The sequence below is a fragment of the Corapipo altera genome, unplaced genomic scaffold (genome assembly GCF_003945725.1).
Source record: "Corapipo altera isolate COAL_440 unplaced genomic scaffold, ASM394572v1 181b, whole genome shotgun sequence".
Classification (NCBI taxonomy): domain Eukaryota; kingdom Metazoa; phylum Chordata; class Aves; order Passeriformes; family Pipridae; genus Corapipo; species Corapipo altera.
This window is the reverse complement of record NW_020884963.1, coordinates 877838-902282: the sequence shown is the minus strand read 5'-3', so window position 1 is coordinate 902282 and position 24445 is coordinate 877838. Positions and strand designations below refer to the sequence as shown.

At 47.0% G+C, this 24445-nt stretch overlaps 1 protein-coding gene and 2 long non-coding RNA genes across 9 annotated transcripts in view; 2 read left to right on the top strand and 1 right to left on the bottom strand.

Moving 5' to 3' along the window:
• Positions 1-2484, top strand: part of LOC113957199 — a 33029-nt gene extending 30545 nt beyond the window's left edge. The window contains exons 4-5 of the long non-coding RNA XR_003531089.1: positions 1138-1357; positions 1746-2484. This is a non-coding gene — a long non-coding RNA (uncharacterized LOC113957199). The remainder of the gene's footprint in view (positions 1-1137; positions 1358-1745) is intronic.
• Positions 2485-6726: 4242 nt separating this feature from the next.
• Positions 6727-24445, top strand: part of CUX1 (cut like homeobox 1) — a 271777-nt gene continuing 254058 nt past the window's right edge. For 4 of the 7 annotated variants that reach the window (XM_027664423.1, XM_027664418.1, XM_027664417.1 and 1 more), the window contains exon 1: positions 6727-6895. In XM_027664423.1, the coding sequence (XP_027520224.1) occupies positions 6833-6895 (63 nt within the window). In that variant the 5' untranslated portion in view covers positions 6727-6832. The remainder of the gene's footprint in view (positions 6896-24445) is intronic. The other 3 variants (XM_027664419.1, XM_027664421.1, XM_027664422.1) reach the window with 3 other exon arrangements.
• On the bottom strand, positions 8492-10454 carry LOC113957200. The gene is made up of 3 exons (XR_003531093.1): positions 9578-10454; positions 9153-9280; positions 8492-8606 (listed from the first exon to the last, which is right to left on the bottom strand). It is a non-coding gene; the product is annotated as an uncharacterized LOC113957200 (long non-coding RNA).

The window sequence follows — 24445 nt, the reverse complement described above, 5'->3', positions numbered from 1 at the left end:
AGACAAGGCCAGCACATAAATGTGGAGAATCATGGCCAGATTAAGACTGGATCTCTTTATCCAAAGAAGAAGGTGATGTTTAGATATAAAAAATTATATAGATTTTTTTTTCCCCCCTATTTGATAATCTGTCACCAGCCAGACACCAAATAGGAAATGATGCAACACCAGGGGAAAAACAACCAATTTATTTCATACACGTTACTGAAGAAATAGTGGATTGATGTGCTACCCCAAGCACTTTGGTTCATTTGTGTGTGTCATGACAGGTCCCTGGTATCTCTTTTCAAATAAGAGGTTCTCCACACTAAAATATTTCCTGTGGGGTGCAGCACTGGATTTGCCAGCGTGTGGCAGCTGCAGTGAACTTAGGGCTTCCTCTAAGGGTGTCTGTTTTCTCCCTTTCTGCATTAATCCAGAATTACTATTTCTCCTTCCCGTGCATTCATATGCAACAACCCCAAACACAGTTGTGTTTGCAGAAAATCACAGTTGTGCTAAGTCAGTCACAGTTGTGTTTCTAAGAAAAGATGTGCTTCCCAAAACGACATCTCACACTCATTATTGGAAGAACAGCCACCTCAAACATCCCAAACACTCCAATCCAGGCTTCCCCTCTGGGGCTCCGTGGAGCCTGGGGGCTCTGCTCAGGGTTGGGGTCCCAGCGGAGCAGCACAGCCAGGCTGTCCCAGGATCTGCCCATCTCTGCACACACCTGTCTCCCCATCCTTCCACCCTCTGCCTCTCCTCTCCCTCCCTGCCTGTCACAACGGGGCCCAGGCACAGCCGCCCCTGCCCTTGGCCCCGTGTGCCAGAGCCGGGGCCGAGTACCCCGGGCACGGGCAGCACCCACGGGGCACCCGCAGTGAGGGGGGCACCCACCCTGGGCTTGGGAGAAGGGGACCAAAAAACCCAGCTGGAGGAAAGGAGCAGAGGGATGTTCCTTCCTGCTGTCCCACACGAAGCGTTTGTGATTGGAAAGTGAAAGGAAAACCTTTCTTTTGCTTTCTCCAGGGCGGCTCAGCTTTGCACTGAAGGTATGGGCCCTGTCTGGAAGGGAATGAAAGGGGAACTGGAGGTGAGGGAGCAGCTCTGAGCTGCTCTAGTTACACATTTTCCTCCATCTCCTCCTTGCAGTTTCTCTCTTCTGCAACCCCAACAGTCACCACAAGATTTTGATCTCCCAGTGACCACTGGTGCTGTACAGAATGGAGGAACTGAGGGAGGATCCAGTGAGTTGTTTCGTGCCCTGAAAAGCCCTGTGACAGCATCCAACTGCAGCTCCCATCCCCAGCCAGTCACTAAACCAGCTTTCCTGCCATGGGGTGAGCAGCACAAAGAAATATAATCAGCACAGGTGAGCTTCAGAACATAAAAAGGGATTTAAACTAATAATGATGGTTTCAGCTTCTTATTCTTAAGTAATATGTGGAATATTGGACCTGAAGACTGGGAGAAATACTTGGCTGGGTGGAGAACACAAAGCCAAAATGGATCTGAGCAGGGAGAGAGAGACGGGAAGAGCAGGAACCTGAAGTGAGGAAGTTGCTGCATGAAGTGGGTGAGAGTTCATGACAGGAATAGCAAGAGTTAAATACCACCAAAAAAAATGATATGCAAACCCCAAAGCCCTAATAGAAATCAGTAAAAGGTAAAAAAATACGTGAAAGGTTCCAAGTGAGAAAAAAGGTGGGAATTTTGCTGGGGAACATAACCTACTAACTTGTCTTCTGACCCCTTTAAAGGACAGAGAAGATAAATTCCCAAATCAACAGAACAGCCTAAGCTGGAGAGAAGAGAGCTGGAGGGAGGGTGAGACCAGTGGAAAAGGACTCGACACACCTCCCATCCAAGCAAAATCCCAGCTTGGATACCATCCTGTGCATGGGATAAAGGACAAGAAGGTGAGGACAATGCTTACAAGTTAAAACTGGTGTGACCCATACCCTGAGATAAACTCAGTATCAAACTGTTACTCACTGCCAGCTCCAGGGAGTGGATAACCTGACCGGTCCTTTTCTTCCCTAATTCCCCTGCCTGCCCATGGCACTGCTGTCACTGGTCTTGGCCAAAGCACCACCAGGCATCTGGATGGAATACACCATGAGAAAAGCAGCAATTGGACAGAAATGTTGCAAACATATTCAGTGTGGGAGTTCTTTTGGGGTTTTCAACAACTCCTGCTGTCCACGGCAGAGAGACCCCCCCAGTGCCACCACAGGTTGGTGTTGGTAGGGGTTAATCCACAAATCTTCAAAGGAGATCTGTTGTGGGTTATGCTGGATACTTATAAATGTCTTCAGAGTTAAACAGCAAGTAACCACACCACCTAAATTTATTTTGCTTTCCCTGCCCTCTTTGAGAATTTCTTTCTTCTCTTCCTCCTACCAGTGTGTATCTGTGGCTGTGCAGTACTCACAGGGTATAGAAATCCTAGGATTTGGTGCTTAGGTCATGTATGCTGCCATCTACATCGTTTGTGCTAAAACTTTCCCAAATTCCCAAAGAATGGGGGAATTGCCACGTTGGTTGAGAACAAGGGTCCATCCAGCTGCGTGACCACTGCTGGACACTCAGGTAATCATGGGCAGGTACAGGGGATGCTTCTCCCTGCTACTCTCCCAGCTTCCAACCATTTTCTGCTCAGGGGCTTTCCTGAGCTTCCACATGTCACTGTGTCCACATCACCAGCCAAATCCTCTGGCAATTTATATGCTGCAAAACCTCTGGCTACTACAGCACATATAAATCAAGCAGAATTGGAGTCAATGACAATAATTGGGGGGAAAAAAATCTGTGATTTGGAAGACATATATGAGTCTTGATCTTAATTTGGGCTAAATCTCCTAGGAACATAAATTATCTGTTTGGCTGCCTCTGTTCTCTGCCATCCCTACGGAGTCTCACTAAGTGCAATAAGGATAGAAGGAGCTTTGCTCTCAGATCCAGTTTAAGAGTGAGCAGAATGACACTTCCACAGTGGAGAGGGATGGGATTTTGGAATGAGAAGCTCCTTTCCAGCAGCCACAGGCATGTGGAGCCAGGCAGATGGGGACAAGAAGCAACTGAAGAAAGATGAGAGCCATGGAAGTGAGGAGGGAAGGAGCTGGACAAGGAGCAGACAGGGGTACGGAGAAGGCTCTAAGGAGAAGTCTTTTATGGGAAAAGATAGAAATTTGGGAATCAATTTAAATGAAAATGAGAAGAATAAAAAAAAAGAATCCATGGAGAAGAGACTCAAAGTTACAGCTGCTGGGGGAAGCAACACCTCTTCTTTCAGTGTCCTGGACAAGGGGATAAGGCAGATTGATTAAGGCAAAGAGAAGCACAAGTCCATTGATCAAAACTGGACTCATGGTCCAAAATATCTTCGTGAATGCAGACTGCTACCCTGGGGAGCAGCTGTGCAAGGAATTGTTCCCAACCAGCCTGGAACCCTTGGAATAAGGGTCCATTTCCTTCAGTGTTCTGGACAACGACATGTGAAGAACAACAAGACCAATTGCCAGTCATGGCCCAGTGTGCAAATATGTTCATTAAAGATCTGTATTAATGATATTTTATGACATTATTAGGTAACAAATTTTAATCTGATTTTTGCCTAGTTTCAAAAAAGAAATCTGTACAACATACTTACAAATATTTTGGATGTAGCAAGTGTTACTGAAGTACCACTGGTCACTGCCATCACTTTAGATTTAAACTTCAAATCCACTGTGCTGCTTTTCTCAGTACTCTATTAGTGCCCGTTGAAAGAAGTTAGCATTTACACAGATCAAATCTAACCTTAGGAAATCCTTCCTCAAATGAGCAGATGAGAATGATTCCTCAAAACATAATAATCCAAGAAAACTTTATTCTAACTGTCTTCTTGCCAGGATGCACCAAATTTTCCAAGATCCCTCTCCCACCTTACACAGGTAGGTTTCAGCAGGAACACAAAGCACAGCACCATTTGCTCCAAGGAGCTCTGTAGCCTGCAGGATCTTTGCAGAATCCAGCCCGAAGAAATACAGCACTTTGAGAAAACTGAGCTGTCAAACAAGATTTCCTTGGGCTTGCTGCCACACAAAATGGCAAATAAGGGACTTGATCCTGCACGGAAACAACAGGAATTATAGGTGCTCAGCGTTTGTCTCCTGGCACAGTTAAGGTTTCTCAGCACTTCCCAAAATCAGTTTGTACTTATTCAAAATTATATAGCTAAAAGCTTTGGTATGTAGCCACAGAGCTTTTATTTCAAATTGGCAATAATGTAAGTTCTGCAAAAAGAAAGACTACAATAATGTTAAAAATATCATAAAATGTTATTTATATCAGGATACATTTGTTAGCCCATATGACAATCATTCATATTTCTTGACAGATATAAACCTCCGCTTAACACATTAGTATCATAAATATTACCAGATATAACACTGTAATGTAATACCTACCAAATGTATTTTAAAATATTACTCAATTTAAAACTTCGGATTTTAACCAGATGTGTTTCCAGAAAATGATTCAGGTCAGATGCTTTTTTCTTTCCCCTTTTCTGTGCGTGCGCGTTCAAAGCCGAGCGTTACTATGTGATTTATTGTGCCATGACTGTGTGCCCCGAACCTAAAACAGCACCACGATACTTCATCCTTGAGGCTCACACACCTGCAGTCCAAACTAACAAGAGAAAAACATCTACATGGCACGGCAGGAGCCTTTGAAATGTCTTTTTGCAGTTGCCTGGACACAGAACAGACTGGTAGAACAGGGAGGCAGCGGAGAAAGGGTGAAGACAGGAACTCCAGCCTCTTTCATCTAGAAAGGGGGGACCATGGAGAGATTAGAGGAAAGGATTTTGATTAGATCACTGGAATGTGAAATGATGCTTCCCAGGATTAAAATCCTATTTTAGAGCTACCAAACCGGTTACGGCGTTAGTCAGAATTCGGAGGCTCGCGCAGCTCCATCCCTGCGGACGCTGTCACTCCGCAGCACCCTAAAACCTCTCCCTGCAGCAGGGGGGACCCCGGCCGGGCACCCCACACCTCCCCACTGTCATCCCAGCAAAGAGCTGCCCTCTCTCAGAGTGTGGCACTCCTGGAGGAAAAGGCATTTCCTTCTCCCAAGGCATCCCTGGGGTCCAGCCCCACGGCAGCCACGGCTCTGGGATTTCGGTCTCCTTGGGCCCCCAGTCCACATCAGCAGGTGGAGGGTGGCATTTTCATAACCAAATGCCATTAGTTATATTCCTGGTGCAGCCAACTAACAATCCGAAGGTCTGTAGTTGTCAGGCTGATCATTACGTGGAACCCATTAACATAAAACCCGCCATCGCAATTAGTATCTTTGTAAGCAGCAGCCTCAGCAAAAAGTGGAAATGGAGGCTGAACTGATGGTGCTCTTCCAAAGGAGGCCGGCAGCAGATTGGGAAATAATCTGTGGCAATTGCTCTGCCGCTGTGTCTGCTGTAACTTCTCCAAAGACAGAGCCATTTCCAAGCAGTCAGCCCACGGACTTGAGTGAGCACTAAATTCACTCGGTGATCAAATACAATTTGAGAAATAATCTACAATCACTCACTTACGGGGGGAAGATATATTTCCCTTTTACAGATGAAGTGCAAAACAGCGAAAGTAGCTGTATTTGGAAAAATACCGTGCGGCTTATTGATTCCAGAGGGGACAAGTACAGACCGCAGTTTTGCCCATTTCCCAGTAAAAACAAGGAATGCTTTCGCGGGGGGCAAGGTACCTGCAGCCTGGCTGCGTACACTGGTTTGTTTTGTCAGGAGATGAGCCTGCTAAAATGCCCTGCGCTTTTCAGGAAGGGAACAAGGAAAACGTTCGTATTTATAGCAACATTATTGTTTAGAACAAAATAACTTATTTCATCCTTTTAATCTCCGTTTCTATGGATATCCTGCGCGGGGCTGGGATCTGATTTTCCAACCTCCGTGCGAGCCGTCCCCCGTCGGCAGCGGCCCTGGCAGGGAGCGCCTGTCCGCGCCAAAGAAATCCCGTTCCAGGCGCTCTCGGACCGCCCCGGCCACCGCGAACCGGCTGCCCCCGATGCACTTTTTCATTGCTGTTTCCCCTAAACTCTCCGCACTTGGCTAATTTTAGCCCCGCAGCTCCCCGAGCGGGCTCAGCCCCCCCATCCACCACCCCCCCGCCGCCGCCGCTTCGGGCACCATTTGCGGGGCGATGCGATGCCCTGAGCCCGCACCGCGCCCGCGGGGGCTCCGCGTCTCCCCGCACCGCCCTCTCTCGCACTGCCCCGCATCCCCCCCGGCCCCGCACCGCCCGGCTGTCCCCGCATCCCCCGGCTGCCCCCGCATCCCCCGGTTGCCCCCGCATCCCCCCGACATTGCCCAGGCCCGCATCCCCCCGCACTGTCCGCATCGCACTGCCCCGCATCCTCCCACACTGCCCGGCCGGCCCCGCACCGCCCTGCTGTCCCTGCTGTCCCCGCATCCCCCCGCGCTGCCCGGCCGGCCCCGCACCGCCCTGCTGTCCCTGCTGTCCCCGCATCCCCCCGCGCTGCCGGCGCCGCCCGCGGGTCCCCCCGGGTGCGGGGCCGGGGGGGGTTTGCGGGGGGGTCGCTGCGAGCGCGCGGGCGCGGCGCCCCTTCCCCCCCCCCGCGAGCGCGCGGGCTGAGTCCGTGTTCCGGGCGGGCTCCAGGCCGGGATTTGGGCGCTCCCTGCCCGCCTCCCTCCCCCTTGCCCCCCCGCCCCTCCTCCCCCCTCCCGCCGGCTCCCTCCCTCCCTCCCTCCCTCCCCCTCCCTCCCGGCTCCTGAACTCCAGCCCCTCTCTCTCTATCAGCCGCTCACTCTGTCTCAATATGTCTCAAGATGGCGGCCAATGTGGGATCGATGTTTCAATATTGGAAGCGCTTTGATTTACAGCAGCTGCAGGTCAGGCTCCCCCGCTCGCCGCACCGGCCGGGCCGCGCCGCCGGACCCCCCCCCTCCCTCCCTTCTCCGCCTTCCCTCGGGCCCGGCCTCCCCCTCCTCCTCCCGCTGCCGGCCCGCGCCGCCTAAAGGGAACCCCCCGCTCCGCCCGGCCGCGGCGCTCCGCTCCCTCCGCCCCCCCCGCCATCGATCACCGGCCCCATCGGAAATTGATCCTCTTTGTTCAATTCATCGATCAGCCCAAGATGGCGCCGGAGCCGCCGCTGCCGGGGCCGCCGCCGCTTCGCCCGCTCCGTCCCGGGCTGCTCTCCCCCGCTCCGCGCTCCCCCCCGCCGGCGGCGCCGTGCGGGGCTCCGGGCGCGCCGGGACTCCCGGCGGCCGCCGCTCATCCCCCCGCCCGCCTCCTCCCGTCCCTCCCTCCCCGCCGCCTTGCCCCGCTTCCCGCCGCCGCGTCCCCCCGCCGCTTTTCCCTCGCCGGGAAGCCGGGGGAAAGTTTACCGAGTGCTGGGACTTTGTGTGTGTGGGGGCGCCGGGCGGGCTGGCGGTGCAGGCGCGGAGCGGCGGGGGCTGGGGGCGCTGTGGTGCCGGCCGGGCGGGCGGGCGCTCCCCGCGGGGTCCGGCCCTCGCTCCGCTCCGCTCCGCCGGGCGCGGGGGGCTCCGGCCGCCGCCCTGCGACCGCCGCGGGCACCGCGCCGGGGACCCCGCCGGGGAGGAGGGAGCGGCGGGGTGGGAAGGGGCGAGCGCCGGGGGGCGGGGGGGACTCGCGGGAGGGCAGCGGCGGCAGCGCCGGGTGCGGGGAGGGGCGTCCCGGCCGGCGGGGCATCGCAGCGCATCTCCCCGCGGCGGCGGGAGGGCACGTTACATAATTCACGGGCTCTCCAGCCTCTCCTGCTGTCCAGGAGCTGACGGATGAGCGGAATGTTGATGCTTTCTGCTGGTGCTGCCTCGGAACAGCCCAGAAGTGCCCTTTTCCTCCGGGGAAAAGTCCTGGCGGAGCGGCCTTTCCCCCTGCCCCGGGGGTGCGTGCCCCGGGGCCATCGGGCATTCGGGGTTTCACAGAGTTGCCGGGGTGCAGATGAGGCCGGGGCGGGTTATGGGGAGGGGGTGTGTGTGGGGGGGGGGAGGTTGTCAAACGCTGAATTGGTGCTGCTCCCGCCGTGAATGGGATTGCAACACGCGTGTCTCCCAGTTGATTGGCGCAGGAAGGCGCTGCCCTGCCTCTCCAAACCCGCTGCCGCTGCCTCCCGTTTAAATAAATTGGCTCGAAAGCCGGCGGCTGCCCACCGCGGCCCCCGTGGAGGCGGTGGCGGAGCCGGCCGGAGCCTGCGGCGGGCGGAGGGATGGTGCGCTGATGCTGGGCAGAGCCGCATCCCCGCTGCAGGTGAGGGGATGCCCGCGGGGGGCTGCGAGCGGGACGCGGGTCCTGCCGCCCTCCCCTTCCCCCCGCCCGGGCTCGCGGGAGCGGTGCTAAAAATCCCACCCCGGCAGCCCCCAAAACGGGAAGTGCTGCGTAGGATCTGTGGTAGGAGGCTGGTCCCTTCTGACTTTCAGGTGCATTAGGAGGTGGGGTAAAGTAGCGTTTTGTTTTAGGCTTCTCCGTCGTCTTCCACCCCCTTTCCGTGTGTTTTATTGTTTCTTTTAAAGGTTTGGGATTAAGGTAGACTTGGCTGAACTTTGCTGACTTGAAAGGGCTCTTAATAGTGACCCAGAATACCTACAGGAATACAGAAAATGAGATCCAGATGTAGAATTGTATAAAATAAAATGGATTAAATTAAGATGTAGTTAAACAAGGTCTGACATCTCTAATTGTGGACTTTTGCTTTTGCCTCTGTGTATGTGTGGTTGTATTTGCTTAGCATAGGAAGATAAATGCTCCAAACATCACTGCCGTGGTGTTACATTTAAGGGTGAACAAGTCTAAATATTGCCTATAAAAATAAAGCCTTCAGAAATGCTTATTGATTAAAACATATTATGCTAAAGTATCTATCATGTAAATTAAATTCTAAAATGTAATGAACGCAGCCAAATGGCATTTTGATAGATTGTTCTCTTCTGTTTTTGGTAAAAAATAGCTCACTTTTATCATAATTTAATTTCTGTGCATACTGTAAAACCTGTTGTGGAGTATCACCGTGCAAACCTTAATCTCGTTTTTGCAGACTAAATGTGACAGTCTGACTTGAACAGCTTGTAGCTTCTCCTTTGAAGCGTTCTGGTAACGCCAGCTTAGAGTTGTTTGAACAATATTCATTACCTGCTTTTGAGGACTGGTGATTATTTATACCCGTTGCGGATTGAGGCTGTTCACCTGTTGGCAGGTTCACCAGGCAGTCTGTGCAGCACTGAGTTTATTAACTTTGCACACAGTCTGTCTGCAGAGTCCTGGAGTGACCAGGGAAGTAGAGAAGTACCTTCATCCATATGCAGAATAGTTAATTTGTTTCAAATTAGCTTTTTGGTTTTGTTGTGTTTTATTTTTTTTTTTCTTACCCACCCATCTGCATGAAGAGGTAGTGTAATATTTACTCCCACTTGCAGATGAAGCAATATGCTATAAAAACTATCGTTACTGGGTATGAAGTTCAGTCCCACAGAACTGTCCGTGCCTCCCTCCCTGCCTGTCCTTCATTTGTACCAGCGGATTTTGAGCATGGAATTACAGAAAATAAAAATACTTACGTCTGTGTTTCCGCTACTCTATCCCAGGACAAAAACCCGAAGGATTTATGCTTAACACAGTTCCACCTGAGCCCTGTAAGCTCCAGTTCGTTGGAGCTCAGGCTCTAATGGCTTTGAAGCCCTGGTTTTTGTGCACGGGAAAGTTGTGAGGAGCTGGGGCTGGGCAGTCCCGGATCGCTGGCACCCGGCAGCTCCCAACTTCCTCTTCCACCTTCTGTTGAAAGGAGACGTTTAACTGTTGATGAGCTTCGACCTGCCTTGTGATATTAGGCAGCAGGTTTCTCAAGATTGTATCAATATTAATTAAAAACAGAGCCAGGAACACTTTAGGGTCTGACTTTTTAAATTATTTATTTCCTTTCACTAAATAACCTCTTGTTTATAGGGAGAGATAATTTCAAGTGTTGGAGACAGGATTAAATAATTCAGAACTTGGACTAAAGAACAAAAAGGGCTGTTCACAAATGGAATATGAGATGCAAAAATGGCAGCTTCCTACAGGTATCAAACGGGGCTCTTCACTTGAGACCGAACCTGCAAGGCACAGAGCTGAACATTAACCCCTTTCTCTAGCAAAGGTTGTCTGTGTTTCCTAAAGAAGTTGTGGAATTGGCACAGCATTTCTGCCTGGGTTTGCCACGTGGGTGAAGGTGGCCCCGTGTCTGATAACTGATGGGGAGGGAATTGCAGCGCACAGAGAAAACAGATCCTCACAAACAGGGAATATTGTGGCAATAAATGCAAATTAAATCACTGGAGAAATGCTGTTGCCCTCGAGTTAAAGCTGCGTCTCCCGTTTGGAAGCAGTTGTGTGATGGGAATCAGTTCAGCAGGGGGAAGGTAACCTGCTGTTCTGGGGTCCTGCCTTGTTCACAGTTTTTGGTGTCACCATCACCTTCACCAGAAAAACAACACTTTGCTGGGGAACAGGAAAAGGAGCATCGTGTTCCCCTGGGCACAACGTGCAGCTCTCCTCGACAGCTTCCTTAATATTTCTGGATATGTGTGGATGTATCAGTGTCAGAGGAGGCAGCTGGGCTCTGTGACCAGCAGCAGCATTGCATGAGTAAGTCCAGCTCGAGTCTCAGATCTGAGCTGGATCTGCAGGATGACTGGGAGAAGTTAATACCCTTTGAAAACTTACCAAACTATCTGTAGTTATTTTGACAATAAACACAAGTCTCAAAATGTCATTGTAGCTTTTTAGGACAGGCACACACACTGCTAAAAAATACAGTTTCTTATTGCTTTTGACCAGAACGGCAGAACTTGTTACCATCAAGCTGGGTAGTGAAAATCTAAAGGCAAATCTCGCTCATGTTGTTTGTTTTTTAAAATCTCATCCTGGTATTGCATCATATATGATTAAAGTAAGGATTGAGTATTAGTTCTGTGGCAGGCTGTGACTAATTGTTTAGGGTAAACCATTGATCTTATAAAATCTGTAACAAAATCTTGAAAAACTAAGTAGTCATGAGTAGCTTTTAAATCCTGAAGTGCTTCTCTTACTGAATTAGAAACAGGTGGAGTTGTTGGCATCTTTTAGTTGAGTCTGATGGTACCAGAGCACAAGCTGATTTGCAGTAAGGGAAGGAGCTCACATGCTTCAGCAGAAGTGGAATTAGTGATCAGGTCTTAGTGTTTAATTTTGTTTATCTGTGCAGGTCACTGTAGAACTTGTTTCTGTCCTAAAAGTAGCCAGTGCTTTTCTATTTATAATGGTAGTTAAATGTACATCTAGAAAAGAGTCTCCAGCTACTATGAACATATTTCTGCTCCCCCCCAGCTGATCAGAGTCACGTAGGGAAAGCAGCTTGGTGGTTCTGCAGGAAGATACAATACAGGGAACCGAGGGATGTAAAAGCCAGGGCAGTGCTGCCAATGCACTCCCACAACAATCCCTGCTTCCCTGCATCAGGAAAGCTTTGGCATTTTGTGGTGGTCAGGGTGATGCCCCTAGTGACATACTAGAAGAAAGGCCCTTGATGTACTTCTGGCTCCTGAATTTGGCTTTCATAGCATTCCTTGAATCCTGTTCCTTGAGTCTTGTTCCTTGGAAGGAAATTTCTGACAGCTTTTCTCTCCCTTGCTCCTGTTCCTCCAGTGAAATAATGTCCACCTGAAACGTGGCAGAATCAGTGCATGTTTAAATCACTCTGCTCTAGTGCCAAGTTTGTGGTTAATTGGATAATGTATTGAGAAATGCAGGAGGGAGGATTTGGAGCATGGTAATGGTTGGGAGTTTTTTTAAAAAAAAATAAAATTGCATTGCTTGGCTGTGTGTAACAATACCAAATAAGTAATGGGCAAAACATTTGCTAGGGAAGAAATGACATGTAGTCTGAAATTCCAGTGAACAGTTATTCTGTATTTGCAAGCTGATTTGTAATTCAAAAAGTAGATGTAGAAAAATGCATAGTTCAAAGTTTTGGTTTGATCACGCTGAGGCCAAGAATAAAGACAGTTTATTTATTGGGTAGAGAACAAATACATGGATGCTTAGTATTTCTTAAAACACCAAGCAGGTGCTTATTGGCTTGTGGTCCTTTTTATGTAAGCAGGGTACAAAGTTCCCATCTTGTATATCCAGGTTTTTCTTGCACGGGTTCTTTGTGCTTGGTTGTTTCCCATATACTTTGTGGGCAAGGCCTTGAAAATACAATGTTCTGTGGATTGAGAAAGCAGTGACAGTGTTCCAGCTTTGCATAAAGGAGTGGGGAGGAAGATGAGAAGCTGAGAAGGGGAAAGCTGCAATGGGATAGTTTGCAGAAGAGTTTTAGGATGAAGAAACTTGTGCAGGAGCGCTCACATGTGGGATTGTAGGTGTGGGGCTGAATGTACCAGAAAAAATGGGAGAAACTTAGACCTCACAGTCAACAATAATAACTTTAAATTAGTAAATATGTGATAAATCTTACTCATTTTGTGACACATGTATTCTCAGCTTTTTTTTATTTGTTGCTGTCTCTGGTTTCACGAGGCAAATCATTAATTTCTGCTTTTTTTGGTAGTAATACTGAAGAAAATACAGGATATTGCATTGGTTGGGTTGTGAGGAGCATGGAAATGCAGACAGATTGCTGAATGCTAACAGCATTAAGTTTTTATAAAAGATTAAACACAGTTGGGTGTAGGCTGTTGGATGTGACAGTGGGTCTTCCCTGCTGTCCAACAGTACTGGGATTTCTGGGAGAGCAGGAGGCAGTAGAGAATTTGTACTAAATCCCCCTCTGTTCCCTGGTCGTGCTTCTGTTTGGACTCTGGCAAGACACAGCAGTTCTTACTTGGTCACTTCTGTGGCTTAGCAGAGTTGAACACTAAGGCCGAATAAATGTAATTTTGGGTCTGAGGGTGCTAAAGGCGGGAGATGCCCGATGGCTCCCTGTGGGTGTGTTGCAGCAGGCGCTGGGTAGAAACTGGAGCTTGTCAGACTAAAGCTGTCTGAGAGCTTTTGCCTCCTTGCCTTGCAATAATTCGATGCCTTCATTGACAGCTGGGGGTAATAAGGAAGTTTCTGTGGGGGCTGGAGTTGTGCTGCCTTTCCTGGGGTGCAGGGAGGGGAGCTGGGGTGGTGCTTGTCCTCCTCCCAGCTGGATTCATGGGCTGCTCTGGGAAGACAGAGGTGAAGATTACCCAGTCTTTGAAAGGCTCAAAAGCAGATGCACAGAAGTATTTTAAGCTGCTGTATTTAGATGCTTTAAATTCCCCCATATCTTTGTGTTTCTGGCTGGGAGGTTTTTAAGGCAGGGGAGGATGTAGGCCATGGCTCTCTTGGAGGCTTTTCCGAGGAGTTCTTCCATCAGAGCTGAGCAGATCCTGTGGATGTGTGGAAATGTACCTCAGTGAATAAGGAAGCTTGGACATAGATAGCAACATCTGGTTTTTGTGAATGATATGAAAATTCAGGCTAAATTTTCTAAATTTCAGCTAAACTGGTAAGTGGCTGGACAGATTCCACAGTGGAGCCAGACCATTCCTGAATCCAGTGGGCTTGTGTTTGGCTGATGGCCAGGTGAGCCCGGGTGTGCTCTGCACACGAGTCTGCAGGGGAAACCAAACTGTGGTCTAATTCCTGCAAACATTGGAATTGTATCCCTTGAGCTCTGGAGATGGGATGCTCCTGTGCTGCTGTGTTATCGTGTCGCTGTGGGGTTGCTTTTATGGGCTTGGGGAGGGTGTGTGCAGGGCACTTGGATCAGTTCTGGTGCTTGCACTGCAGAGGTCTTTCCTTGCTGAGGAATGTTGGCTTCTGTCTGTGGCTCACGTGTGACAAGCTGAGGACAGTAACGTTGGAGGGAAGTAAAAATAAATCCTAGTGGAGTGGGGGAAGTGACACTGCTTAAAGGACTGGATGGGACAGAGGGAAGTGGTGAAGAAAGGAAGGAGTTCAGGAGTGAGCTTAAGCCTGGGACTTGGAAGTGAAACTCATATTGCAGAGCAGTTGGGAGGAGAGGAGAGCTTATTTTAGCATTTATATAAATATTGGGCAGTGCAGCTGGGCAGAATGGTGGGTCTCCCGACAAATGCCTGGCTGTTGTGTTGCCACCAAATCTAGCTCACCTGCACTCCCTGACTGCATAAAGGAGTTTGCCACCAGGCTGTCCTTGTGGAAACATCCTGGGAAAATCTGTACATGAGACGCTGGGGTGATGGTATGACTTCAGAGTACACTGACAGATTTTTAATGTCACCCTGTGACAAACAAAGTTTATGTTCCTTGCAGCTTTTTAACCACCTGGATGGTATTTTCAGGTGTGATGAACAGTTAGGAGCATTCTCATTATTCTCACTTTAAAAAAAAAGGAGGGGGGCAAAAAAAGGGGAATTTAATAGCTTTTGACTTTTTTTTTTTTTTTTAATGAAGACTCAGACTAGATATATCTTATATGCCAAAAGGTTGTATGTTCTGTGTGGAAAAGCCCTGGCTTATTCCTGTAGAAACAAAACTACAAAACCAGAAAGGGGAGTGGTGCAGATGATCAAGTACAGTGGAAGTTTGATGGGTTAAATCTCACTCCTTCTGTTCTCTTTGGTACCTTTGCTAGGTATTTGAGGTTTCATGGTGTTGCTGATCTAATACTTTAAGGAAAACACAAGATTTCTGTTACCCAGGGATCACCTGAAGCTGGGATGCATCAGCCTACCCAAAATCCCTGCACTGTGAACGGTCCCTTTGGGCAGTGATGCTCAGTGGGACTGGCACTGACACCCAGAGCCTTTAGTTGGTTTGGATTTGGTGTGAGCACAGTCAGGAGGTAGCAGTGACTCTGAAATGAGCTGGGAGTCCCAGTCTCACTGTCAGCAGCTGATGCATCCCCATTCCCAGTGTTGCCATGGGCTGCTCCAACCCCTGAGCGTGTCCTGGGCCTCCACTGGTTTGTTCCCCATCTGGGAAACACTGATAATGCTCCCAAACCCTCCTTGAGATACCAGTTTGTGAGTTAGCAGTTACTGTTCTTTTGCTACTACTTAATTCTGCTCTGTGGATAAATAAGACTCAGTGGTTACATTCTCTGCTAAAAAATACTTTTTTTAGCAGCATTTTAAATGGATTAAACAGGGGATGTGCTGCTGTTGATTTGTAGGTACTTTTCAGGCTGTTGCTGGAAATAATATCTACAGAAGAGAATGTGAAAAAAAGAACTGAGTAGTTGAGTGTCCTAAAAGAATATTATGGATGATTGATAGTAAATCACTGGAAGAAAATGTTTCTTGTAGATGGCTATAAAGTTGTAATCTAGAGTTGCTCATACACAGACACACTCTTACTTTAGAACATACCTCCCTGTTGTTTGCTGTACTGTTTGAGGGCCAGATAGGCAATTTATCAAGTTTCCCTTCAGATTTCTCTGTACATTAAAGGCTGCTTAAAATTTACATTATAGACAGCCAGTGATATGAATGTTGAATTTAATATTCATCAGGCTGTGGTTGCGTCATTTCAAACTGCCGCCAAAGGTCTGAAACATCTCCCTGTTTCAGCAGGACAGGCCAGCCACTGCCAGCTCAGGGGGAGGAGGAGCTTCAGCCCCAAGCCATGGATAATAGCTGATGGCCAAAGACAGGGAGGGAGATGCTCAGAGCAGGTTTTCTATGGGGTGTTAGACCTGTACCTGAAGGCTGAAATTCATTATTCACCAAACACATACGATGGGGGAGCTCGAAACTTTTTTTCCATCAACTTTTATCTTTTATCCAAGTTGTCCAGTGTGAGTATTGATAGCCTGCTCAGGCTGTCGGCAGGGTCAGAGGTGGTGCTTTAGATGTCTGTTTGTGCCATCAGGAGTATTGATCCCCTGCTCATTGCACGTGTGCTCGTGTCCTGCACAGCGATGAGGCTGCGGCTCCGAGTGCTCGGCTCCGGGAACTTGGCAGAGGGGACCCAACTTGATCCCTGTTCAGCACAGCACACAGCCCTGACCCACTGAGCATTATTGCATGGGCTCCATTTTTAACACGTGTGTAGCCACAGTCTGCTGGCTCAGCCTGGGTGGAAGGAGCTGCCCTTTTCCAGCCCAGCCCATGGTTGAGTTGTGAGCAGAGACGAATCCCCCTGTCCTAGTCTAGTGAAGTCTCATCCTTTCCTTTATCTCATGTTTCTAATCAACTTTGTTCTTTTTCTTGTTACTTCATTGATGTGACATACAAATGTTGTCACAGTAGCTCAATAAAATTTATACTTGTGTCTCGTCTGTAATTATTTTTCATTTTATTTTTATTGGGTGTTTACACGTTTTATTGCATGTTCGTGTCAAAGTAAATTTGTATCATGTTGTCACTTGGATGTTTGCTTCATTTTCAGCCATAAATAAAATGTACCCTTTGTCTCGGATCTGAAACTTGAGAGTGTTAATTTTGCCAGTGAGCTGCATATCTGTTTTTCTGCTGCAACTTTTGTGGGTGTTGGTTAATATTGACAGTACTCAGCTTTGGTTTGGTATGTCTGGGATGAGCATAGCTGCTTTTCTAATACTAAATGTAGAGATGGGATAATATTAAACATTTAAAAACAAGGAGCCAGTAGTCTTACAATTGATCTTCTGTGGAGAGACCTCTGTGCAGAGTTGCTTACACAATTGTAGCCTTAGTTCCTGTTGTGTGAGTGTGAGAAGTGTTTCATATTTTTAAAAAATAAAACATTGTGAATGCACTTGTTTCTCCTCCCTTCCCTTCTTCCATCTCTGTCTTCTCTCTTTCAGGAGCTCTAATTTTCATTTCCTTATGGTCTTCTGTGCGTTTTCTTTGGCATGGAGTCTTGCTATCGAAATTCTTGGGATGTTGGAAAAGGGCAGCTTGATAATACCGTGTCTTCAGCTCATCTCTCCTGCTCTTCACAACACCCTGTTTTTTCAGGCAGACATACTTTATACTCCTAATTACTGCTTGAACTCAGAATATGTTTTTTTTCTTCATTCCTTATAAAAGTGAGTCAAGGTTTGCTGGTTTGCAGGGGTGAGCTCAGGGGGTGCTGTGCTCGTGCTTCCCTGGATGCAAGAAGCATTAGGTGTGTGGTGAAGCAGAGAGCGAGGAGGGGAGAACTCTATAATTCTATAAGAATTTATTTTGTGTACTTCCCTGATGAGGGGAACTTTTCTGCTGTGAGCCTTGATCCTCTGAGACTGTGGGTGCTGTCTGTTCCTTAACCCCTGCAGGACTGGGGATTGATCCCCTGTTTTACATCAGGGTTTGGATCAAATTAAACTGTCTTACTAAGCCCCGCTCTCAGTTTTATGTCCAAAACATTGTTTGGTGTTTCCATGCTTGTGAGGAGGAGCTGATTTCAGGCTTTTTTTTTACTGTGCAGGCAGAACTCTGGTCAGTCCCATGGCTGGAAGGTTGTATTGTGAAGCTGAGTTCTTCTGTACAACTTGGGATAGACATTTTTCTCTCTGTGAGGCCTTTCCTGTGCTCCAGGCCATCAGCTCAAGAGACTGAAACTATGTGGGATTTTTTCTTGGAGTAGTGATGTGTTAAATACAGCACAAATTATTAAAACAGCACACACACTGTGCTGTGATCAGCTTGGTTTAGATCATAAATTACAATTTGCATCTGAGATGTCCTGGCATATCCTGAGAATAGTTAGTTCTTTAATATGCCAAGCTAAGTAAAACTTGATTAGTGTCACTATCTGGGATTTTCTGTCCTGTAAATAGAACTTGAAGTCTAAAATTGGAACTGTGAAAACCTACTTTAACTGGGATTAGAAGAAGAATTTAGTAGTTCAGATTGATTTCAGGATCTTAGAAAGTGGTCACGGTGTCCCAGAGCTGTTGTATGTGCCATCTTCATAAAAATTAACTAAAGGCTAAAAAGTTACTTTGGGACTGTAGCACGCTCTTCTTGGCCATTCAGCACAGTCTCCCAGTGTTGGAAAAGGTAATTTTGGTGCTTGGCTGCTCCTTGTTTGCCAAAGGTTGTTGTGTCTCCAGGCTCGAGGGTTTGCACTCCCGATACCCCGAGGATCCTTGCTGGTGAAAGGGGATGGCAGGCAGGAATTCAGGATTAGAGGCTTTCTCCTGGAGCACACAAGGAGATGGAAGCTCCTTAAATCAGGAAATGATGGCTCTATGGATTAGTTTTCATTTTCTAGGTGAGCTTGGATTTTGTGGAGGCGGCTGAGGTGGAAGCTGGTGAGCAGCAGGAATGTCTGGTGTGGGAAAGCTCCACGAGTGCTCTTGTGCTGGGCATTCAGTGCTCTTGTCCTGCTTCTAGGGATGTCATGGCAAACTGCAGTCACACTTCAGAGCGCTTTACGCCCTATTTATTTGCTGTAATCATTTTAGCAACCAGTTGTGAAGTTAATTTCAGTGGTAAGAAATATTCATTCTGTATCTGGTTGTTTTTTTTTTAAAGTTGTTGGTTGGCAGCAACCTCTTTGTACAGTGTCTTGATTGTCAGCTCTTCATTATAAATTTACTTTCTAAATGCTGACTTAAGGCCTGACACTTTGTTTGTTTAACTGTCAGTTACACTACTTGGGAGACCTAATAAAAGCCTCTCAGATCTTCCTATTGAATTAGGCCATCCTTTACCACCCCAGTGACTGAAGTAAAACAACTGTAATAGTCTTTTTCCATATCTATCCCATTTTTTCTGAACTCTGGTTAGACTATCTTCTGATACTGTCCTCACTGTGACAGCCATTCCCTGGCAAAAGGTCGCTGTAATGTTTTAATTGGATTTTTCAGCTGCAAGGAATATAAAAATATAAGTTTATTAATAGAGTGGCTTTGATCTTGAAGGATTCCAAAACCTTTGCTGCACTGCACGTACAGGAATGGTTTAGTTTTCCTGCTCGTTCAGGGATAATCAATTTTGTCGTGGAACATGGGAGCTGGATGTTCTGCCTAGGAGGTCATGGGGAGGCAGGGGGAGATCTGGGAAGGCAGAATGTTCTTCCCCAACTGGAATTTCCCCGGGACACAGAATCGAACTGCAATGCTGTCGAAGGTGCCAAAGGATCTTTCATGAGTTGTTTTGGTTTTGTTTTTCATCTGAAATCTTTGAGAAAGGTCACGGGCAATAGACAATTAGAGAAACACTTAACTGACCTTGTTAGTGTATTTTTGTGGAGTTATTGTGCTGTACAGCTATTGCTGCTTCACACAGATGGTTATTGCTGGTTTCCATCTGTTCGTTAAGGAAAAGTTAAGACAGAAAACAGCAATTTTGACTGGGTTTTTTACCAGAACCTGTAGGTTTTATTTCTTCTTTGACCATGTCAGGTTAATGTGGTGGGTGCAGCGTGCTGTGGTTTCAAGGAAAAGAGATCAAAGTGGGATCATGTCTGTGCAATATGGGTCACAACAGCAGTTTCCTGTGTTTCGGGCACCCTTTGCTTTGAACAGTCCTCAGGTATGTGCTGTGATATCACCCTGGCAGGGGGCCAGGCCAAGGGAAAGACTCTGACCAAGACTCACTTTCTGGAAACCATTTAAGCATTTGTGGTCAAAAAGACCCTCAGCTCACGTTGCTGCTTGTTCCCAGTTTAACCTCAGTGCTCTGTGTGACCTCACGGTGCCCCCGTGGAGTTTTCCCTGGTTTTGCTAAAATCCACTCCCTTAAAAGTTAAAAACTTTAAAGTCTTTCAAGGCTTGCAGGTGTGGGAGCTTCCTCCTGGCACTGATGTAGGTGAGCTGATGCCAGTTCCAGTGCTCGTGGTGATCCTCCATGTCTCAATTCCTGAGGAAAGGTGGGAGAGGGAGCCCCAGAGAGGCACGAACATTATCTGGGTTTTCACCCAATAAAGAACAAAGCACAATGAAAAACTTTTCTTCCAAGTCCCATCATCCTGCTTGTGGCACTCAGAGTTTTTCTTCACCTCACTCCTTTCTTTGAACTTCTGGATGGTTTGTTCTTTCAGGGCTGCTCTCAGAAATTTCAGGTGGGATGGAAAAATGAACCTGTCTGGAGGGAGAGCTGTTTGCAGGGGTCCTGAGCAGGGAACACAACACTCATTTCTCTGACTCCTTTGCCAGTTACTCAACCAGATGCCCCCAGTAGTTTGTGCTGTAAGATGTTAAGTAATTAGATCATTCAGATTCTAGTTGAACATAATTAAAGCCCTGTGCAAACTGAGTGAAGCTGACAGGTTTTATAGGTTGGTCATAGCAAAAATATCAGATGATATAGCTCAACGTTAATACAAAAAGATTTAAGCCTCCCTGCCCTCAAATAAAGAGGTGTTTAGTCTTCAAATTTAATCCTTAATTAGAACTACAGTTTATGGAAGTTACTAAAAACGCTTTCAGGGTCTTGGAAGCCTCACTCCAAAGTGCTCCCATATAGTGTTTGCTGGTTAAAATTTCTTCTGCTCTCCTGAGTTTGAAATGGAGAACTTACTTAGCAGTTGTGTCAAGTTAAACAGAAAGATAACAGAATTTTGCAATTTTTCCCCTGTAATTTGAGTTGGTGGGTAAGTCGGTTGCAGTGCTGCTCCTGGACTTGAGAAAGGTTTGAACAAGTAGCACCATCTCCGGTTTTTGCGCTCTGGTTTCCTTTCCCAGCGTGTAGCTGACTTGGATTTTGGGATGGTCTGGCTGTAGCACAGCCTGTATAAGATGGTGCCTTGGTTCCCACCAGTGATCCCACTGCAGCTGGGTTCAAAACCATCCCGTTCCCTTGGTTTTTGTTAAACAGCAGAGCTGCAGAGTCGCTGTGGAACGCGGCCGTGTCTGGAGGTATTGCCGAGTGAAAAAGTAAACGCGGGACTGTGAGCACAGGGCTGAAACATGAGTTACATGTTCCAGCCTTTGATTATTGTTGTTTTATTACAACACTTTGAAGCTAATCTTGATTATTTCTCTCCCTCGTTTTACAGATATGACACGTTATTTTGTTGTTTGTTTGCTGGCAGGCGAAACATATTTTCTGAAGGAAAGTGTTAACAGATCCGCTGATAAAATGTCTGTCTTCTAAAAACTGTCTGAAGACAAATTGAGTATTTGTCTACATGTGCTGTTCACACTGTTGTACCAAACAAATTAACAAGATGATTCTTGTCTTTTCTACGACGTAAACTTTCTTTTCCAATGTTGTAAGAGCCCAGAATTGTGAGCTGGACCCAGGGTGATCCTTGTTCTGCCGAGTGCTCTGAGAGCTGATTGGAGTCAATAACCAAAAATTAGGTACAGAAGATTCACGGGAAAGTTACAAAGGAAAATTCAGATTTTAGTAGTAAAGGGGATTTTGCAGTTATAGTTAAAACAGAAAAATCAGAAGGAAGAAATCTGCAGTTATTTCTTGGCAATCCTAAATGAAGAAGTTGCCTTGCCCGGTACTGAAAACAGCTCCTTTGCATGCGCTGCAGAGTTATTTGATGCAATAACTTCCCACGTCCCCTCCAGCCTCTCCCCACCATGCTTAGTTATGTCACTGTGTGATGCTCCGAGCCTTGCTGTCCTGGCTGGAATCTCGAGACTGTTTCCAAGCTTGTATTTCTCACTTGGCAGCACACACTGCGGCTGGTGGGCAATCTGCCGGATCCCTTTTTTGTCAAACATCCGAGTTGGTGTCTGACACTGAATCCGGGAATAAGAGCAGGGAGAGTGAAATGTACAGTGGGACTGAAGATATCTGCTGGGTGTCTTTGTGCATTTTTCTGTGCTTATTGCTTGTGATTGATTCTCGGCTCTTGTGGTGATAGAATGACAGATTTTGCTCTTTCTTTTGGTGTTTTAAGGGATTTGCATGACCTGGTAAGAGGCAAATTTTCAGCTACTCCTTTTTAATCAAGTGCTCTCTGCTTACAGGTGAAAAACTCAGTTTCAGGAAAATCCCCTAAAGTTCTATAGAAACAAAACAGTTTTATAAAGGTGTGTGTACGTGTGTGTATGTTTGTGTAAACACACAAGCTCGCACAAGCACAATCTCCTCTCTGGATCAGCTCCCACCATGCAAAATACAAACCTGAAAGGGCTATAATTGATTATGTGCAATAGGAGACAAACAACCAAGATTTTGGGAGAGGGCAGGGTGTGGTCCAGATCTGGCAAAACATTTAAGAACTGAACATTATTTTTTCAAAGGTAGGGAAACTTTAAAACATTGGTCCAAGAGTTAAGACTGGTTGGGAGAAGGAAAAGAGTACAGTAAACTGAGACATCCCTTTGGAGGGGGAGGTGTCGGGGGAGGAATTGGGAAGAAAGAACACGCAAGTTTAGGTTAGTACATGTTCATGTTCTTCTGGTTTTTTAACTTCATTTGTTTCCCTGGCAGATGTCCCATGGCTTTGAGGCCTTTGTCTGTGTGAGAGAGAACATGAAGGAGGGCTTGGCAGGACGCTTGGGGTTGTGTGGAATAGCTGGTAGTCGTATTTATAGTCGCTGTTGTCTCTTGGCTTATGCAACTTTGATAACCAGCAATCGCTCTGTGAAGTTACATGTCGTGTTGGCAACTCGGCTTTGCCCGAGTTCCCTCCACTGATTCTGTAGGTACAGCTCAGGTACAAGTTTTTGTAAGGTCTTGTCACATCCACAGACCTTTGTTGTCACAGAATACTTTACTTTTTGTAGGCAGCCCCCATATTAGACTCCCTCTTTTAAAACCTCTCCATACATTACATGCAACCCCGTTTAACTGAGTTGAGAAACAGTTTTTTAGAAGAGGTCTTGCAGTCCTCAAGTGATAAGATTTTTCTGAGCATTGTAGCCTATGTGTATGTTAAATATATATATATACTGCATCTTCCTTTAAAGGTACTTCATTCATTTTTTAATGACCGTTGTACCTCAGTGTTTTATTTTGTCTTCTTTTGACTTGCTAAAATTCGCAGGGGAGTTGGTCCTGCAGCCTCTCTGGTCTGCAGGGGAAGAGGAACAATATTTGGTGGCTGTGAGGGTTTGAACCTCCTGGTCACCTTTTGCATTCTCTGTGGCTCTAAATGGATTTATAACTCTGTAGCTTTATGCCTTTAAAACACCTGCTGTAATTGCTTAGAAATATCCTCCATGTCAGCCTTTATTGCTTACTGTGATTATGCTTCTGGTAACCAGCCTTTTCGTCAGACTCATAAAATAAGTTTCTCATAACAGGATTCTGAACAGAGCTAAACAATATGCAGAGTTCAAAGTGCAAATGTGTTTTATTGGGGAAAGGAGATTATTCGGCTGTTCTTCGATTCCTTTAATTTGAGACTTCCAGGTGCTCTGCGTTGAGTACATGCATAAGTTTAAAAAAGTCATGTTCTATCCATTTCATTGATGGGAGTTTTGTGAGAGCCTTTTTATGGCAGGTCTAGAGGTGAGAGGAATGTGCAGACACGTTCTTGAACTTCTGTACTCTGGTTTTTATCCATTAGCAGAGTTTGCACATGAACTGTACAAAAGGTTGAAAAAATGCTGCTTAATGTTGCTGATTTAGCACCTAAACTGTGTGAATGCTGAAAAATCTGCCATGAGAGATTTTGTACCTTCAACTTGGGGCTGGTCTTCTGCTTCCCAGCAAAGCGAGGGTCCTGTGAGGCTGGAGAAGTGAGGGCTGAGCTCTCAGTATGTTTGGATGGGGAAATATGTTATACTTGATAATTCTGCATAAAGAAACATATCACTGAGCTGTGCATTCTCACGACAGTGAAGGCAGAGAGGATACAAGATCCTCAGACAGTTGAACTCTGTGTTGTACTCCCTTGATCTTGATGTCTCCCCTGGCATCCTCCAGGTGGACATCAGAGGGTTGGGAAATTGTGGTTTAACATTGCAAATCAACTCAGTATATTAGTTCTTGTAAACTGTTTCTGGAGATTGCAGGATTGAGGAGGTGTTATTTATCATCACTTTTAGCTAAAGAGTTCCACCCATGCAAAATTCTTAGTGCTATGAGAGTTACACTTTTTGGTAGGCGGGTTGTTCTCAAAATCTCGAGCAGAGGAAAAGGTGGTGAATAGTTATTTTTGGGCCCTTTTAAAATACGAAAAAAGAATTATTGGGGTTAGTTGGTATTTCTGCCTTGGAAATTTGGGCTAGACTTTGAAGGATAGGTGGAATTTTTTAGGGAGAAACGAGGTGCTGTAGGTTGGTGGAGACTGGAGTCGGAGAAGACAAAGTAAATGAGTGTGGGTCGCTCGGTGTGCCTCAAATGAAGGAAGCCAAGCCTTGTCCCGCTCTGCAGCGGCAGAAGGATGTGTATGAGCCTCAGGAAATGCTGCTGAGCGTTCAGTTTGCAGTGCAGTTGCCTCTGCCCTGTGTGCTGTGGGGTTTTGGTGGGCTTGAATACAGCTGTGGACTTCTGTGGGGCACAGACCTGGTGCCACCTCGTGCAGGTGCTTCGTGCTGCCGTGCGGAACCTGCCCGGGGGGTTTGAGCCATTTCCCTGCGGGACAGGGACAGCGAGAGGCTGGATTTCTTTTTCAGGCATAGACTGTATCAT